General features: G+C 35.7%; 1 protein-coding gene across 5 annotated transcripts in view; it reads left to right on the forward strand.

Moving 5' to 3' along the window:
• The window catches only part of Gpd2 (glycerol-3-phosphate dehydrogenase 2), a 132,701-nt gene extending 115,511 nt beyond the window's left edge, over window positions 1–17,190 (forward strand). For 3 of the 5 annotated variants that reach the window (XM_047545441.1, XM_047545440.1, XM_047545439.1), the window contains exons 10-18: window positions 3,849–3,983; window positions 4,209–4,384; window positions 4,946–5,077; window positions 5,959–6,117; window positions 10,397–10,509; window positions 10,591–10,669; window positions 10,863–10,961; window positions 13,844–13,965; window positions 15,924–17,190. In XM_047545441.1, the coding sequence (XP_047401397.1) occupies window positions 3,849–3,983; window positions 4,209–4,384; window positions 4,946–5,077; window positions 5,959–6,117; window positions 10,397–10,509; window positions 10,591–10,669; window positions 10,863–10,961; window positions 13,844–13,965; window positions 15,924–15,933 (1,025 nt within the window). In that variant the 3' untranslated portion in view covers window positions 15,934–17,190. Of the gene's footprint in view, window positions 1–3,848; window positions 3,984–4,208; window positions 4,385–4,945; window positions 5,078–5,958; window positions 6,118–10,396; window positions 10,510–10,590; window positions 10,670–10,862; window positions 10,962–13,843 lie in introns of all 5 variants that reach the window. The other 2 variants (XM_047545443.1, XM_047545442.1) reach the window with 2 other exon arrangements.
• The last annotated feature ends 2,226 nt before the right edge of the window (window positions 17,191–19,416 follow it).

Below are 19,416 nucleotides of genomic sequence, written 5' to 3' on the forward strand. Positions count from 1 at the left end.
GAGTTACATTGGTTGTGTATTTATATGTGAGGATGGGAAAGATATGTCCAATTCATTCTACTGTTCTTCCTATTCCCATCCCCACTTCCCTTCATTCCCCTTTGTCTAGTCCAGTGAACTTCTAATCTTCCCCTCCCTTGTGGGTTAGCCTCCACTATCAGAGAGAACATTCAGCCTTTGATTTTTTTGGGACTGCCTTATTTCATTTAGGGTGATATTCTCTAGTTCCATTCTTTTGCTGGCAAATGCCATAATTTCATTCTTCTTTATGACTGAGTAGTATTCCATTGTGTATATATACCACATTTTCTTTATCCAGTATCCATTGTAGGGCACCTAGGCTGGTTCTATAGCTTTGCTATTGTGAATTGAGCAACTATAAACATTGAAGCGACTGTGACTCTGTAGTATGCTGATTTTAAGTCCTTTGGGTATAAACTGAGGAATGGAATAACTGGGTCAAATGGTGGTTCCATTCCAAGTTTTCTAAGGAATCTACATGAAAGAGATTTCCCTCCAGAGTGGTTGCAACAGTTTGCAGTCCCACCAGCAATGTATAAGGGAACCTCTTTCCCCTCATCCTTGCCAACATTTACTGTTGCTTCTTTTCTTTTCCTTCCTTTTTTTCCTTCCTTCCTTCCTTCCTTCCTTCCTTTCCTCCTTCCTTCTTTCTTTTCTTTCTTGTACCAGGGACTGAAACCAGGGACACTTAACCACTAAGCCATATACCCCAGTCCTTTTTAATATTGTATTAAGAGATAGAGTCTTACTGAATTGTTTAGGGTCTCACTAAGTTGCTGAGGCTCATTTGGAACTCATGATCCTCTTGCCTCAACCTCTCAAATTGCTGGGATTACAGTCATGTGCCATAGCACCCAGCTGCTTGCATTCCTTTTTTTAAAAAAATTTTAAGTTTTTATTTTTACAGACTGCATTTTGATTCATTGTACACAAATGGAGTACATCATTTTGTTTCTATGGTTTTGCACAATGCAAATTCATACCATTTGTGTAATCATACATGTACATAGGGAAATGATGTCTGTCTCATTCCACCAGTTTTCATACTGCTTGTATTCTTGGTGATTGCCATTCTGACTGGGGTGGGATGGAATCTCTCAGTGTGCTTTCGATTTGCATTTCTCTGATTGCTAGAGATGTTGAACATTTTTTCATATATTTTTGACCATTCATATTAATTCTTCTGCAAAGTGCCTGTTTAGTTCCTTAGCCCATTTATTTATTGGGTTATTTGTTGTTTTGGTGTTTTTGAGTTCTTCGCGTAGCCTGGAGATGAATGCTCTGTCTGAGGTGCCGGTGGTAAGGATCCTCTCCCATTCAGTGGGCTATCTGGCAGCCACCATTCTTCCTGCTGCTTCTATGAGTTCGAGTACTCTGAAGTACTTTATAAAAGTGGGTTTATGTAATATTTGTCCTTTGGTGATTGGATTATTTATTTAGCATCACATCTTCAGGGTTCATCCATCTTGCTTCATGTGGTAGAATTTCTTTCCTTTTTAGGAATGCGTAATATTCCATTGTATGTATGTACCACATTTTATCTATCTGTTGATGGACGCTTGGTTTGCTCCTACATTTTTACTTTTGTCAATAGTTCTATTGAACAAGGGTGTGCAGGATTTTCTCCATTCTTAATTCTTTTGAGTATATATCCAGAAGTGTAATTGCTAGATCATGTGGTGATTTTAAATGTTTCATTTTTTGAGGAATTCCCATATTTTATTCATAACAGCTATGCCATTTTACTTTGTACCAGCAGTGCATGAGGTTTCTAATTTCTCCCTATTCTCACCAGTAGTTATTTTTTATTTTTTGTTCTTCTGCTTTTGTTTGATAATCATCCTAATGAATGTGAAATGATATCTCATTGTGATTTTTATTTGCATTTCCCTAATGCTTAGTGATGTTGAGTATCTTTCCATATGCTTGTTAAACATTGGTATATCTTCTCTGAAGAAATGTCAACTCCAGTTTTTTGTCTATTTCTTAGTTTAGGTTATTTGTTTTAATGAGTTTTAGGAATTCCTTATATATTCTTTATATTAGCCTCTATTCAGATATATAATTTGCAAATACTTTCTAATTACATAGGGTACCTTTTCATTCTATTGATAGTATCCTTTGATACAACAAAATTTTTAATTTTGACAAAGTCTTTTTATGTATTCTTTCTTTTGTTTTCTGTACTTTTGATGTTATATCCAAGCAACCATTGCTAAATCCAGTGTCATAAAATATTATCATGTTTCTTCTTATAGTTTTATAGTTTTTACTCTCACATTTAGGCATTGATCCATTTTGAGTTAATTTTTGTACATGGTATAAGGTAGGGTTCAACATCATCCATTTGCAAGTAGAGATCCAGTTTTCCCATTGTTTTAAAGTTTTCAAGAGTATTTACAATAGGTATTTTATCAATATAGGTAATGGCAGGGAGTTTGGAGAAGGAGGTCCAAGATGCAGATAAAGCAAAATTGTACTTACAGTTCTCTTATCCAGTAATGGATTAACTGACATACCACAGTAAGTACAGCAGCAAGGACAAGGCAAATATACACTCTTCTGTAGTCTACATCATCAAGTAATTTTGGGGTTGGTGCTTGTAGTCATTTCCCTGGTGTAAATAGAAAAAGAGCTGAGCAATCCCTGAAGATGATCTAGATGTAGAAGGGTAGATTCTGAAAACCCTGCCTTTGGGTCTTGCCCATGCCCTGCTTGTAGAGCAGATCACAGTTGATCCATTCTCCTCAGCCATTTTTAGGTCAGAAATGCTTGCTATTCAACAGCTGTCTAATTGTAATCTAACCTCCCTAGTTTCTTCGTATCTGAAGACATATTGTATTTGCAAAGGTATTAGGGATGATTTCATGACATCTTGAGTTCTGAGAGAACTTAGATATACACTGTAACACAAGTATTACCCACCTACTGGGAGAAGCCAATATAACTATTTCTGTGTCAGTTAGAAAGAGAACAGGATGAGAAAATAAAGTTAAAGTATGAAAATTGTCAATAATTGAGAGGCAGTACAGTTGAGTGGGTAAGAATATGGACTTTAAAATTGGAAAGATCTAGGTTCTGATGCTAGTCCACCATATAAAAGATGTTTGCCTTGTTCACATTGGTTGCCATATTTGATTGGTTAGACTTTGTACTCTGTGTGGTGAGAATAATAATACCCAGGGCTGTGGGGCTTTGTGAGATGAATAAAATGAGATGTGTATGTCGGGAGTTTTTCCCAGTGCTGGGCCTGCTGTAAATTCTCAGTGCTTGGTATTATGAGAGAAGAAAATATTCTCTTATATGTTTGTTTGTTTAATTTAATTAGGGTCTTTGTCTTCTCTAGGAAGAGACAGCGAGATGTATTGTAGTACGAATTTGACAATTCATAAGTCTCTTGGATTGTTTTTGTTTCTACTTTTTTTTTTTTTTTCTTTTTTCCCTTTAACTGCTCCAGGTTGATCCAGATGGAGAGTTCCTAATGTTTTTTCATTTTTGGTTTTATTATTGCTATTATTATTATTTGTTCCCCATCCCCGCCACAATGTTTGTTTCTTTTGCTTCCTATTTTGAACAGTTTCAGTGATTTTCAAGGTTTTTTTTTTCTTTCAGGTAAATTATCTTTGTAACAAAATATTAATTCTTCCTGAATTTTCTTGCACTGATCCAATCTTTTAATTCCTATATTTAAGGACTTTTCTCTCCCTTTTAAAATGCACCTCCATATATTCCTTTTGCTGAATATTCTCCTGCTTGTTAATTACTTTGTACTTTTGTAGAAATGTTTTTGAGTAATCCTCATAACCCGTGGTATCAATCCCTACCAGTGAGAAGAGGGGATGTCCTAGCTGCATGGAGCGGTATCCGCCCCCTTGTGATTGATCCCAAGTCTGCAGACACTCAGTCCATCTCCCGCAATCATGTTGTGGACGTCAGTGAGAGTGGCCTTATCACCATAGCAGGTATGGGTTATTTCTCTTTTATTTGGATATGATTTAAGAACGAGCTTGACTTAAATTGTCCCATGAAATTATCTTCTAGCTCTAATGAACAAGTGTTTTCTTCTTATGATTCTGAGTAGTCGTTACACATTGCTTTGGAATTTTGTTATTGATAGGTCAGTAAATTGTTAATAATAAAAATAAAGGTGATAACTCTCACAAATTTGTTTATGAATTTCTTTGTAGGTGGGAAGTGGACGACCTATCGATCCATGGCAGAAGATACTGTGAATGCTGCTATCAAGGTCCACAATTTGAAAGCAGGACCAAGCAGAACAGTTGGACTTTTCCTTCAAGGAGGGAAAGATTGGAGCCCCACACTCTACATCAGGCTTGTCCAGGATTATGGACTTGAAAGTGAGGTGGGTGTGCATTGCCACATCTTTACCCTTTACCTCATCTCCCACTATATTGCCACTAAGAATTGGCAACCATGATGTGGTCTCCCTGCTTTAGAGTTTCCTTCCCCTGGGACAGATTCTATGTACTGCAAAAGTAACCTGAAAAAAAAAAAAAAGATGATCCCACTTTGCTACAGTTGCCTAGAAAACAATGTACATTTTAGCTTCTGTTTTGAAACCTGGAGTTCATTTGGTTTGTTCGTAGCACACAGAGCTTCCCAAATTCTTTCATCCCAAGCATAAGGGAGGCTGTTCTTCAGAAGTGATATCAGGAGCAGAATGAAGTTGAAGCTTCATCAGTCATTGATACAGTGATGCATGAGTAGCTCAGTTAATGCTGGCCTAAGCATTAGAAGCCCAAGTGGTTTCCTCCCACAAAACCAAAACCTAATACTCTCTGAGAACTATTAGTTACAGGCTGCAAGAAAACTGACAAGACAAGCATGCACTTTTTTTTTTTCCTTTGCACCTGAAAGTTATCAGTAGTCAAAGTGCCTGCCTAATGTAGTTTTGTTTCTCCAGGTGGCACAGCATCTTGCTGCCACCTATGGTGACAAGGCTTTTGAGGTGGCCAAAATGGCAAGCGTGACTGGAAAAAGGTGGCCTATTGTTGGAGTGCGACTTGTATCAGAATTTCCGTATATTGAAGCAGAGGTATGTGAATTATCATGTGGCTTTTCTTTTCTACTGTAGGATACCATTCATCTGTTCATTCTTTATTGTCTTTAAAAATTATATGCAGCTATTTTAATATACATGTTTCAGCTGAAACCTGGAATAAAGTGTCTGTCTGCCCAGTGCAGATCCTTTCATTAACAAAATGTAAAGTTTGAAGTGAAGTCGATAGTGGCATTAATATAAAATGTGGATTTCTTTTTTTCTTCATGAAGCTATCTCAAGTCTGGTCCCTTTTGTGAATTTGTAGCTCTTCAAGATTGTACCACTCCTGTCTTGCCAGATGACATACTGGCTTTGACATTTTCTCAAAGATTTAAGTCTAGTTTCTCATCATGTTTTCAAGTTTTATGAAAGCGGAGACCATGCTTTATTTTTATTCCTAATTCACTGCCTTGAGACACTGGTGTCCAGTAAGCATGCACTTGATTGAATTCAAGGCTTCCACCATCTGGTTAGTCTAAGACAGAAAACTTCACAGCCTAGAGAGATGAGACCATAACTTTCCTAATGCTCATCCTTTGCCTATTCAGCTATGTAAATTAACTTCCCCATAATGTATAGGCCAAGAGAAGTAAGTAATTACTGTGGACAGTTAATGAGAAGTGATGCAATTTGCATGTTTATGCCAGGTTCTGTTCAGGAAGAAGGCATTAACTCTTGTCCAATTTATCCCATTTTCCAAACCTCCTTTGGCAGCCAGATGGAGGATTTGTGTCAAACCACTATTAGTCCTCATGCTTCCTGGAGAACCAGAGTGTAGGGGAAAATGCTACCTTTCAAAGCATAATTTTTTTTTAAGTGAAACTTTACTCACTCTTTTTAAAGAAATTTCTAACTATGATTTTTCCTTAATGCAGGTGAAATATGGGATTAAGGAGTATGCCTGCACGGCTGTGGATATGATTTCACGGCGCACTCGCCTGGCCTTTCTCAATGTCCAGGCTGCAGAGGAAGCCCTACCCAGGATTGTTGAACTGATGGGCAGAGAACTGAACTGGGACGACCATAGGAAAGAGGTATTATACCAAAGTCTTAAAAACTCCTATCCTCAAGCCTGTGACAGCTTGATCTGTTTGAAGAGGCTAGTGTAATTTTTGATGGTGATCTTAGATTTCTGGCCAATTTCTGTATGTGAATATATGTAATATGGCCACATTTTAGGAAAATGGAAAGATATTCTAATACTAAATTTTGTTGTTCTGAAAAATATGGAGAATGTCCTTAAATTTATGGTCATAATTTCTGGAAAAGAAATATATGAAGATGTACCTTTTCTGGTTTTCACTGAGAATACTCTCAGGATGTGTTCAGTGAAATTCACATTTCTGATAATTTTCCTTTGGTTAGAACTAGCAGTCTCACTGCCTGACAACCAGATACTTGTCATTTGTGTCAATTGAGAGTTTGTATTTACATCCAAATTCTAAAAAGCCAGTGATGATCAGATATATATGTTTTTATACACATGTGCTTGTTATAGTAAATTGAAGATCTTCATGTTTTTAAATTAACCCACACTTTTGTGATATGCAGAGGCTTATGAAACATTTTAATATATTTATTCAAAATTTCCCTTGTCTCTCTTGAATCCATTTCCTTTAGGCTCTTTTGTCATCATTTTGCTCTATCAGTCCTGGCCAAGATCAGCAGTACCACCACAGTGCTAAATACACATATCCACTCTTGGTTCTCACTTGACTTCACTGATTACCAGCATTTGACAAGTTAATTCCTCCCTCCTTCTTGAATGATTTTCTTACATTCTGGGAGTTCTCTTGGCTCACCTCCTACCTTCTTCATATCCTGCTCCTACAGATCTCTCTGTGTCATGAATAGCTCTTCTACCTTCAGTTTCTTAGTTCTTAATCTTCATATCATACTCTGTGTATTCTCTCACCCTACCTAAATCCATCAGCAAACATTATCGTCATATTTTTTAGCTTCAAATAGTGGTTCAGTCTCACCCTTTCTTAACCCATTCAACTGTTATCACCCTGATTCAAGCCCTGGCATCTCTCATATGAATTATTGTAGTTGCTTCCCTCCCCCAAACTGGTCTCTCTGCTTTAATAACTTTGGCAATTCTATTAAAACAAAATCCATGTCATTGGACATGTCAGTTTAAAATTTAGAGGGAGGGCAGGATTGAAGATATAAATTTAAATTAGTTTTTAAGTCATTGAATGGAACCATGGAGGGAGTATAGTTAGATGATGAAAGTAGCCCAAAGACTGAGCCCTGGAACATTCTAAAGTTGAGGAGTTGGAGAGACAAGGAAAAATCCAGGAGAAGAGGAGAAAGTAATAGCTAGTGAATCTGAGGTTGTGTGAGAAGACTGAGAGGGAGTTGTGATCTAAAATATAACTTAACCTGCTTGGGTTCTATAACAGAAATACCATAGACTTGTATTAGTCTAGCACTAGTTGGTTTGGGGTCTGGTAGAGGCACACTTCCTGGCTCAGATACAGACATTTTCCAGCTTTATTCTCAAATGGACATTATTAGCATCTATGTCATATGCTGAGTGTGCAATTAAGGATTGGGTATGTGTCCTGTCCTTTAAGTGTTCCCCTTCTGGTGTAGATTCGCCAAGATGGTTACAAATTAGACACCTGGGAAATGTGGTGGGAGGGCAGATTTCAAGGATTGACTGAAGACCATCAAAGTCAAAGTATTCATGGGTAAGAACATGGCCCAATATTTTTAAAAATCCTATAATACTTTTAACATAATACACTGTAGTATTCTGATGACTGAAGTCACTAGTCAATCAGTGCCTCAGTCCTGACCACGCTGCTCTGCGGGAAAACCTATAACCCCATTTTATGGTTGAGGAGACAGGCTCACAGAGCAAATGCCTATCAGAATTTACACAAGCAGTAAGCTGTGGAGCTGGGATTGAAACCTGGTACTCTGATCCCAGTCTAAGCTTCCCCTACTGTGCTCCACTACCTCTGCTTTAGTCAAACTGGTTTACACTTTTCCAGTTTTGTGTGTTTGAAAAGCTAAGGCTCTATAAAGAGGCAAAACAAGAATAAAACTTACTCGTGCTGCTGCCAATCATTTTCCCGTATAGTAGGATTGGCGATAATATGTTTTTACAAAATTTAGGGCTGTAATGATTTAAATAGTCAAGAATGTATTTAGTGCTAGTAATTTAGGTGGTAGGAGGTAGGAAGGAGGAAGAAAATTCTGCAAACTGGTTGTGTTTGGCCTTCCTGGGAACTACATTTAACTTCATTTCAAATTTTATGAGCCAAATCATATGCTTAGAAATGCTTTTCTATCTCACCTAAGAAAGTAACAAAAATAAAAGACCTGAAGATATAATTCAGTATCTGAAACATAGGAGTATTAGTGAGAATTGTGGGTAGTCTAGAGAGAACAAAGGAGGAAAAAAAAAAAAAAAGAAAAGGTTAGAAAGTTGGACTTCTGAGAAAAGGTTAAAAGCATTGGGATTATTTAACCTGCACAAGTAAAAGAGGAACAAGGTGATAAATAACTCTCTGTAGATGAATTGTGGTTGTTTTTACCATTCAATACTTAATGAGTGACTTGTATGCTGAACATTGTACCAAATATTTTAGGGGAATAATAAGCAGCTCATCGTTTCAAGGATCTTGAAATATAATCAGGTGGGTATAACATGTACATACCTCAAAAATATGTGTTATGTTTTTGACATTTTGAGAAATATTTAGATTTACTATTGTTCAAGACCAAAACCTCACACACTGGGAAGAGCTGACTAGTGGGGAAGGCCTTGTCTGGTGAGTTGGGGATTGGTAAAGGAGTCAGCAGGGACATTTAGATAAAGCAATGTTGCCAAATTGTGCTTCATCGGATATGAGTTAATAAATGTGAAAAGATGACTGCATGAACAAAAGAGTTTGGGAAATTCTGAATTAAATAAATAATGGAAACTGTTTCATTTAGTTTAGATCATTGGAATTTTTTCAATGCTTATGTGGAATGTCAATTTCCAAAAGAGAATTTATTTGTAGTCGGATCCAGTTCTCACTTTTCAGGTGGGATGAGCAGGAAGGGGGTTTGTATTGCTTAGGACGTATTTTGAGAAATATTTTCCAGTAGGATTTGGTAAGGCAAGAGTTTATAGCATTCAGACAAGAGATGCATTTCTTCATTGAGAGACTTTAAAGTGAAGATTGCTTAAGTTAGATTAGTCTCACACACTAAAAAATCTTTTCTAAGTTGATTCCAAAGAGGAGGAAAAGGTGCAGTGAGTGAAGAAGTGAAATGTCTCTGGACCAAGCCAGCTGATAAACACCAAATTTAAAACAAGTGGAAGGCAAGTGCTTAGCAATGAAAGGGCAGATACCATGAAGGAACAAGAGTTTAAGAAGAAGTTGTTGCTGGAGAGAAAACATTGAAGATAGAATTTCCACTGTAACAAAATATTAGTTAAGACTAAGACATTGGAAGAGAATAACTAGCTTGTTTCTTCTTGAGTCTGTAACTAGCAGAATGAAGGTGGTAGCATTTCTTTTTTTGGTGGTCGGGGTGGGAGGGTTACCAGGGATTGTACTCAGTCACAGAGCCATATCCCCAGCCCTATTTTGTATTTTATTTAGAGACAGGGTCTCACTGAGTTGCTTAGTGCCTCACTTTGTCTGAGGCTGACTTTGAACTCAAGATCCTCTGCCTCAGCCTCCCAGGCCATTGGTGGTAGCATTTCAACATATCTAATCTCATGATGTGCCTTGACCCTGGCAGCCTTACTGTAGTTGTTGTTCAAATCTTCATTTTTAATTATTTGTTTGTTTTACCAAATTATACGAATCTGGTCCAGTAGCATTTGCTGGTCAATACTATGCAAGGATACTCTTTTAAGTTTGAAAAAAAAAAAAAAAGCAAAGAAAAAGCAAATCACATGTAGCGAAGTGAATCATTATTCTATGTGAGAACAGCCGAACACAGAAGACCACATTCTCTATGAAATTCCAGAAAAGACAAATTCTGGTGACCATAAGCAGATCAGGAGATGCCTAGGGCCAGAGGTGAGGGGAAGGAGTCAATTACAAATGAGCATGAGGAAGTTTTACAGGGCAATGGAAATGTTCTGTATCTTGATTATATTAGAGCATATATCAAATTACACATCTAAAAGGTATGTTTTATTGAATATGAATTATACTTCAATAAAAATGGAAGAAAGAAAAGAAGTGTACCGTCAGATAAATGAGGTTCAACTTCCTACCTGAAGACCAAAAGTGAAAAGGAGAAAAAATCAATAATTCTTTCTATAACTCTTTGAACTTTGTGTGTCTCTTTTAGAAAGAACTTGAAACAGCCAAGAAGTTCCTGTATTACGAAATGGGCTATAAATCCCGATCAGAACAGTTAACAGATCGCTCTGAAATTAGCCTATTGCCTTCAGACATTGACAGGTACTTCTAATAAGCTTCTCTCTCTCTTTTTATTCTCTTCTATGTAAGTATATTTTTCCATTATCCAATGTTGTGTTCCAGGTACAAGAAGAGATTTCATAAGTTTGATGCAGACCAAAAAGGCTTTATTACCATTGTTGATGTTCAACGTGTATTAGAGGTAAATTTTTGTTGTTGTTCAGTATCAGTCTTAGATAGCAGAAGAATATGAAGATGATACTAGACAATTTTTTTATCTAGTGTTTTCTACAAGTCTTATTTTTATTTTAATTTTGAAAGCTTGCCAATATTAGAAAAAGGATATGAATAATTTTTAATTATGCCTCATTATTCTGTGCTTTTCTTTTACTTAGAGTATCAATGTGCAAATGGATGAAAATACACTACATGAGATTCTGAATGAAGTAGATTTAAACAAAAATGGACAGGTTGAACTCAATGAATTTTTACAGGTGAGTTGTGAAAAGAAACAGATGTATTTACTTTTATCTTCTGGTTGTCATTATCCGAAATGGATGTTCAAGAATGAATTCTTAAGTCCACACATTTGTCAATTCATTCTGAGAAGGAAGAAAACTTGAAGCCAACAAAGGTTGATATATTTGCTCATGGATGAGACTATACTTGGAGCACATTTATTTTCGTTCTTTTCATAAGAAACACTCTGTTACATTGGGCAGTTTAGATGAAATCCAAGTTAATTATGGATTAGAGGGTTGAATAAGAAGCTTGCTTTTTAGAAAAGTGTGATTTGGAATGTCACTGCTGGACCATGTTCTACCTTTGTCAAGAGAGGCAGCAAAATATTTCTAATGTGGGAAGAATTTTTTTGTGTGTGGAAAAAGTTTTAGAATGATAGTTGTATTCAGTTAAGAATCATATTCACTTGGGAATGTAATGATTAGATTCTTTCATTATAAAAACCCAGAAAAGCCAAAGGGATCAAGACTATACAATGTAAACATTTCCATTTCCAATTTTCAGCTCATTTGAGTTTTGATTGTTTAATTTTTGTAATCATCAAGGAAATAAATTTTGTTGCTTTAACTTCAAACTGGATGCTATACGTCATTCTGTAGAAGTTCCTTACAGAAAGAAATTCAACAACCCCCCACATTGTTTGTAGTAGCTGTCCATATAACTCTGATTACATGAAGGATGCATTGGTTTCCAAGCAGCCAGGTTTTGTCTGTGGTGCTTCTTGGGCAGGTATTTCAAATGAATGCCAGGTCCTGCTTGCAGCATGGCAATGATGAATGCTGAACATGAAATAAATTAATGCTGGGGATTTTGGTCAGTGTCAGCCCTTTCTTCACTGTGTCAAGTTAAACAAACAAGATCAAGGCAAAGGAAATGGTAATTGTCTCTCTGGAGATGAGCTGCAGATAAGAGCATTGTTGAATCTAAATGCAGAAAATTTTCACAGGTTGTGTCCGGCATTACAAAAAAGAATGTTTAGTTCTTTAGCTTACTGTTGAACTAAATGCACATTTTAAATTGAATTTAAAATTTATGCTTGGGAATTGGAAACCATTTGATGCATTTTTTTGGTATAGTTGTCCTGGAGAATATTTTATTGTTTGTCTCAGAATTTTAGAAAACTTGTCTTCAAAGAAATAGCTTATGCTTCATTTCATGTGTATTGTAAATAAACAACAGCATTTGGGGTTGAAAAACCTGGGGTTTTAGAAACAATAAGAATCTAATTTTATGGATATGCTATGTGGTTTGGGTTTTAAGTAATTTTCTTGAATGAAGTAGAGCTAAACACAGAAAATAATTTAAACCACCTGCAGGTTTTCTTATAGAATTTAATAATTGAGTATTTCTTGTCCAATTCTAAATGAAAGAGACTATTCATGCTTCCAGTACGTACAGATATACAGTGTAATTTTCAACTTAAAAATGCTGACCATATTTCTCTTGAAATGTATTCACACACAAATATTAATTTTTTTCTTGTAATATGATTTTTAGATACAAGTGACATTTAAAGAAACCCTTGAGTTTTTGAGGTTGGTACATGATATACTATTTACAGCTGGAAGAAACTATAGCTCTGTCAGTTTTGTTAGTTCTGCTCAACTTTGAAGGTCTTCCTAGAATCAGAGACAAAACAATAAACAATAACTGTTCTGTCTTATATTATTACATTACTATTCCCCAGATGTAAAGTGTGTTTCCAGATTTGTTTGTTTGTTTTAATAAAATATTTTCCTTTTCTGAAGATGAAGGGCCCTCATTCACCCTATTAAACATCTATTTTTGAATATATAGTTTTTTAGTCATCTTCACAGAAGGGTCACTATAGATATTGCCTGGTTACATGACTTTATTTCCAGGTTTGGGCTTTAATGACACTTCTGCATGTAGGAGTCCCTCTCTAATAAGCAATCACTTGTGAAACAGCTTTTAATAAGGTCACGAAATTCTGATCCAGCCCCTTGGCAGATGCCTCTGACTCGTATGCAGAGCTGTTTTTAAGAAATGTATCCCTATAGGCTGAAAGCCATAACCCTAAACATATTTTAAGAATTTTCATACATATTTTTTTCTGATGCATGGCTATCTCTGTTCTTTTTAAAGTAAATTAAAAAGATTGGAGAAAGGAGATCAAGAAAAGCAAATAGTTAAAACCACATCAATGTGAAATGGAAAAAAAACCCCACATGCTCATAATTGCAAGGTGCTTTCCCGATTAAAGGCCTTTGCCCGCTGACTGCATGTAATTTCAAGACTAATTCTGATTTTATCCATTGGATAAAAATGAATTAGGTAAAATCTGGGCTGTAGAGTGCTTTTAATTCTTAGGGTAGATCTCTGGGTCCACTTCCAAGGACTTAAATGTAAATTACTTTAAAAGTCTTTAAGGAATTTGGATTTAGGGGACTTGAAGTTGTCAAGTACAGTTACACTAAAAAAGAATAGTTAAATACAGGTCATGCATTGTCTTTGCTCAATCCCTGAGATTTCTTTTTAGGATTTCTAAATGGAATTAAAGATCCAATATTTGAAGTTGCTTTTTTTTAAAAAAAAAGTACACCCAGAGCACATTAAGGGACAAAAAGAACACATTAAATCTTCTTTTAAAGGGACGTTGATTTGCTCAGTAGATGTTGTTTTTGCAGCATTGGTGAAATACCTGCCCCTTCCCATCTTTTTGAAGTGTACAAAAATTGTGCTCTTATATGAGCTGAGTACTTGCTATGATTGAGCAAGTACTCAATTTTTTGATTGAGCACTTAGTTACCTCTGTTGGCCCCAGTGGCAACCATTGAAATGTTGAGAATTATCTGGCCTTCCTTCTGAATCTGTTGCATATTTTCTCTTTAAGCTGATGAGTGCTATTCAGAAAGGAAGGGTGTCAGGAAGCCGGCTTGCTATACTAATGAAAACTGCAGAAGAGAACCTGGACCGAAGAGTTCCAATTCCGGTGGACCGTAGCTGTGGAGGATTGTGAGTCTGACCAGTAAATCCACAGCCTACAAACATAGGAACAACAAATCAACATGTAACAGCCAGAAATGACTTCGACCACTCTAAAACAGTGGCTATGGTAGCTACCTTTTTTAACACTGGAAAACATTCCAAAATTTTAGAATGTTGGTCTGTTTGCCAACTTAATTTGCCAATATTTCATTTGTGTCTGCCATTCAGTCTAATTTCTAAAAAGTGTATTTTCTCATTTTCAATGCACATTGATTAATGTTTTGCACTCATTTTGTGACCTGTTAGACAACACTGTCCTTTTTTGTTTATTAATTTATTCTAAAGTAGTTCCAGAGGTAGAAATTGAAAAGAGAAGCTGGGAAAATTTTGTGACACACAAAAAGTTGTAGACTTTAAGCTTGTGGATAACAATTTTGCTCTTTAAGAGAGTAACCTGTTGAATTGATGATGTTTCTGAGACTTCTCAACTCTTCTTCCTCCAGCCTGACCACCTTCCTCTTCCAAACAGTACTACACAATATTATATCTCAAGCATGATTGGCAAAACTGGAGAGGGAAGAAAAAGTTTAGATCTGGTTTGGATCTGGTTAAAAAATTTCAAAAAGAAACTATGAAAGGTGACGGAATCACAGGTGTAAGATAAGGATAGCATTGACATTTGCTAGGAGTTATAGTGATAGTTTCATCTCAGCAGTTCATTTTTCTCCCTAGTCACTGCTGGTTTTCTCTGACTATTATGGGTGCCAGGAATATCCTTGCCTTTTTTTTTTTTTTTTTTTTTTTTAACTTTAAAACCAGCATTTAAGTGGCAAATTGAATGTAATGGAATGAGACCAAATCTTACAGTAGTAATACATTTAAGGGTTAAAAACATTTCTTTATAAATTCACATTTAACACCATTTTCAATACCCAAATCCTAAATTTTGAAGTATGTGATATCTTCAATACTTATGTTATTGAACTTTTTTAAAATGGGTATCTGCAAACCCATAGTAAGAGAACAAATAAACTTTAGTTAATTTAATCATAATTATATGTAAAATAAGGCAATACACTTCAGTATCCAGGGTCAGTCTGGTTGTTTAAAACCCTCCTCCTCCTTATGTACTCAATGAAAAAATAATCAGTTTACCAGAAATAAAAATAGTAACAAAATGAAAACTATCCCAAATACATAGGTACATACATACACAGCAAAAACAAAAATCAGTGTGCACTGAATTTAACAAATAATGCACTGAATGAAAGATGCCAGTTTGGATGCATTTGCTATAATTTTTGGCATTTTAACTAGTCATCAATATTTATTAGTTGTGCCTTCCTCTTTTGATTTTTGACACTACCTACTTTTTTTTTTTAAGATCGGGTTCTCTGTGTGATAAGAAATGTAACACTTTATTTCACCACGGGCTTTCATTGCCTGGACTGGCGGTTTGAGTTTCTTGAACTGGTACATAAAACATTTTGTGCTATTATTTCTATTTATGTCAACATTGTAGAATATCCGTATGCCTCATTCATGTGGGTTTTGAGCCTGTGTATCATAATATGAACTGGGAGGTTCACTCACCTGAATCTCTACCCACACCCTCTGAAATGAACAGAAACTGCAGGGAGAGACAGCATGTTCACTCATTTTATTTTAACATGAAATTTAGATACTTAACCACTTCCTAGAGGAAAACTTAAAACAGAGTGAGTGATGCTCCCAGGTGTCACTGTGAATTTTTTTCTTTCAAAGTTCGAATTCTTTACACTGTTTTTTTTTTTCTCTTCTTTTAATAAATGGAAGCTTGTGACTTTGCAACTGAAGTGTTTTTCTATCAACACAATAAATTTCACTGTTTAGAACCCAGTGACACTAAATAGGTAGAAGAACTGTCCTTTAAAACACCCCAGATGATATACCACAATATTGTACATTTGTTCTCTCTCTCTTTCTCTCTCTTTTTTTCTAGTTAGATCAAGATAACGATGACTTGTATCCTCCCTGATTCCGTTACAGTAGGGACAGGCTTAGAATGACTGGCTCTGGCAGATCTGTGTTTGTTAAACAGGCCTCGTTTGCGCACGCTTTGCTGGAATGAAGTTCCTTTAAGGACAAAGAAAAGTGTACTTTTCTTCACTTGAACATATCTGCTTTTGCTTAAAATCTGCTAATTCTAAAAAGCATTCGCTCCTTCACCAATCCCACAGACTCGTTTTGGAAGTGAACTAGTTTAAAGCCATTACTGTAGATAAAGTACCCCAGCATTTTTGTGTGAATTTTTCATTAAACCCATATAGCCCTGTTACCTGATTTTTAAAAAAAGATAAAGAAATAGGGGATTAAACCCCTTCAAAACTCATGCCAACCACAAAACAATTTTTTTTCCTTTCACATAAACACAATACTAGTTGCTTCTCTTGGGGTGTTGGGTGGGTATGCAGGGATTGCCTTTTATGGTAAAGTGATTTACTTCAAGAGCCTTTCAGGGGGATTGAGGTGAAGGAACCCCCATCTATGCTGGAGAGTTGAATTTCCTTTAAATGGCCCCCACCTCTCTCATCACAGTAGTGATAATGCTGAATGATTAGTTAAGCCAAGGTTGTCTGCCTCAGATCCATCCTGCTGCAGTTTTCTTGCTTTCAATCAATTTATTCTGTAACTTTAGAATTTCTACTATTAAATGCATGCTTCCTATTGTGCCTTAGTTTCTAGCTTTGTTTTGTCTGTTTCAAAATGTGTAGCTTCCTGTTTTATACAATAATTTCATTCTTTTACTAAATATACTCTAAGGATCATCATTTATTTTATTTTTCTCTTTTGTATGCATTTGTAAAGATTTTTGGCATATGAATGTAATCATATTGAAGTCAATGCTATAACTTGCACTGTGTTGCATTATGTCTACTTTTTACAGGAAATAAAAAAGTCCTACTATGTTTTCAATGAATATCAAGTGTAAGCCCATACTGGAGTGGATATACACACTGCATGTTTGCGTATGTGGCACTTTTATGTATTGTGTTGGGTTATTGTTCTAGATTGGACTGTTAAATACTATGTTTGAGGCTGGGTTGTCATTTTTATAACTGTCTTGGTGTTTTATCGCCATTATTTATTACTTTTGATATACAGAATGAGCTGCATGCATTTATAGAGCAATAAGAGGATGTATTTAATGTGCCTTGTTTTTAACTGAATAAGAACTGAAAGCATGAATCAATAAAACTGATTAAAATGGTCCATTTGCTGGCATTTTGATGTTACTTGCAGTCAGACAAATAACTTTGATTACTGTTGAAGTTTAAAAGAAAGTTTGAAAATATTTTCAGAAATTATATTTTCAATGACAATGTTCATTTTTTAAGCCTGGAATTTTGTAATTTTATCTCCAAAAGTGAAATAGCTGCAGAGACAGATGTGAATTTATGAGACACAAGAATTATTTGTATTAATTTGTTATTGCAGCCTTTAGGGCATGACTTTTGTATTGGTGCAATCTTATTCCAAAATTACATTCATCCTATTACAACTCAGTTGGTTTTTTTTTTTTTTTTTTTTGGTCAACTACAGCCTTTCTGCCTATGTGTTCCCAGGCACACTGATGAATTTTATCATAACTAAAATCAATAGAAATGAATGGGAAAGATTACATAATCCATTTTGATCATCTTACATGTCAAGTTAGTGCGGGGTTGCCAAGTGTTGATAAATGCTCTGACAGAAAAAAATGCTATATATTTTCATTGTCAGTAAATCAGTAAGGCTGTTATCAGTTTTAACACAGGGCAAATTTTATAATGCACATGTTATTTTGTACCTTTTAATTTACACATGTACATGGGGTACATTCTCAATTTGTGGTTTAGATGTGCTGCCTCCCAGGTCTGCATGCTCAAAGGCATCGTGAGCTTCTGAAGGTTCTTTGAAATCGTATAGAATACCCCAAAGCAATGGCTCCCAGACAGACTTGGAACAATGAACTGTTTGTTCAGTGCCTGGAAAAAAATACATAGCTGTTCAAGGCATTTTTCATTGATCCAGCTTATCAAATTTGATAGCACTTTAAAATTTGTCAAATATTGCCCCCAGTTTTCAAAATGTATAAAATTGATGGTTATAAAAAAAGGGAAATATGATACTAGCATCAATATTTTGCAGTTTTTGTCAGCAGTGCATTGTCACTGTTGTCAGATTTTACTTGATGGCATTTGACTTATGAAGGGAAGAAACAACAGAAGTTTTAAATTGATCTGGCACCCTGGTAATGAGAGAATTCCTGTTTAGAAGGCAGAAATGATGAGCCTTTTGTTCCCGTACTTTGTATTTTAGGTCTCTAATTAGCTACCTAACTTGTGAAAATACAGGCAGAGAACATGATGTATGTGAACCTTGATGATACCCAGACAGTCCTGCAGGTCTTGTGCTAAGAAGGCTGTGGGCCTTTTGCAAAAAATCAATAGGTAACTTTACATTTTGTTCGATACCTGGTCCAGAATGATAAGATCCATGTGATCTAAACAAAATACTGCTTTAGCAGAATTATTAGTACTATCTTTTTTCTCTACATTTGGCATGGAATTGAATTGTTTAGCATACCCTGCTGAAGGAATTCACATTGGAGTTCTTGAATCTAGGGAGGTTAGGGATGTATTCTATAGCCTTAGGTAATATATCATGTTCAATGGAAGAGGTAGGAGGACTGGACTGCATAGAATTTGCCTCGGATATTAGAGCATGGCAGGTGGTACTACTGCTGGTTACCTGAGTTTCTGAGCCATTCACATCCACGTGTTGTGTCTTAAGCAGAGCATCCTGTGCTCATTTTCCAGATACAGTGGCTTCTGTAGAATCAGGTTTACTTTTCTTCTCATTGGTCACTGGTAGCCTTCTTCCACTGTGTCAAGGAGTTGGGAGGTTTAAAATAAATCTACCCATATATATTTAAAGTATTTTTTTCTTTTGACCAGGGTACCTAAAAAAGATTAGTTTCACTTAATATTCAGTTGGAGAGTGATTTTTCATACTCGTAGAATTTCTTTATTTGTTCTAACCTTATACTATAAAACTGAGTCAATTTTTTATTCGTATGTTTTTAAAGCTCAATTTAGGCATATCTGCTATTGCTTATCCAAATCACCTAAATATAATAAGTCCCACTAACATATCACTTTTTCTTTAATCTGATCTAAAGCCCTCTTTTAAACAAGGACTTCCCTCTGTCCTAACTCCTTCCTTCAAACATTTAAACAGTTGCTTCTTCTTCCCTTTTATGTGTTACTTGTTAGATTTTTTCACCATTGCTTCAATATCTATTTTTTTTTGTTTTTCATCCCCATCATTAATTGATTTACAGTTCATTTTTATGCATACAGAGTTTTTCCTATCCAAGTTAAGAAGCTGTAAATCTCAGATCCATTGAAATGACAGTGAGAAATATTTCACTTTATCCCATGAATCATTTGCCAT

Source organism: Sciurus carolinensis, chromosome 3 (genome assembly GCF_902686445.1).
Source record: "Sciurus carolinensis chromosome 3, mSciCar1.2, whole genome shotgun sequence".
In the NCBI taxonomy this organism is placed as follows: domain Eukaryota; kingdom Metazoa; phylum Chordata; class Mammalia; order Rodentia; family Sciuridae; genus Sciurus; species Sciurus carolinensis.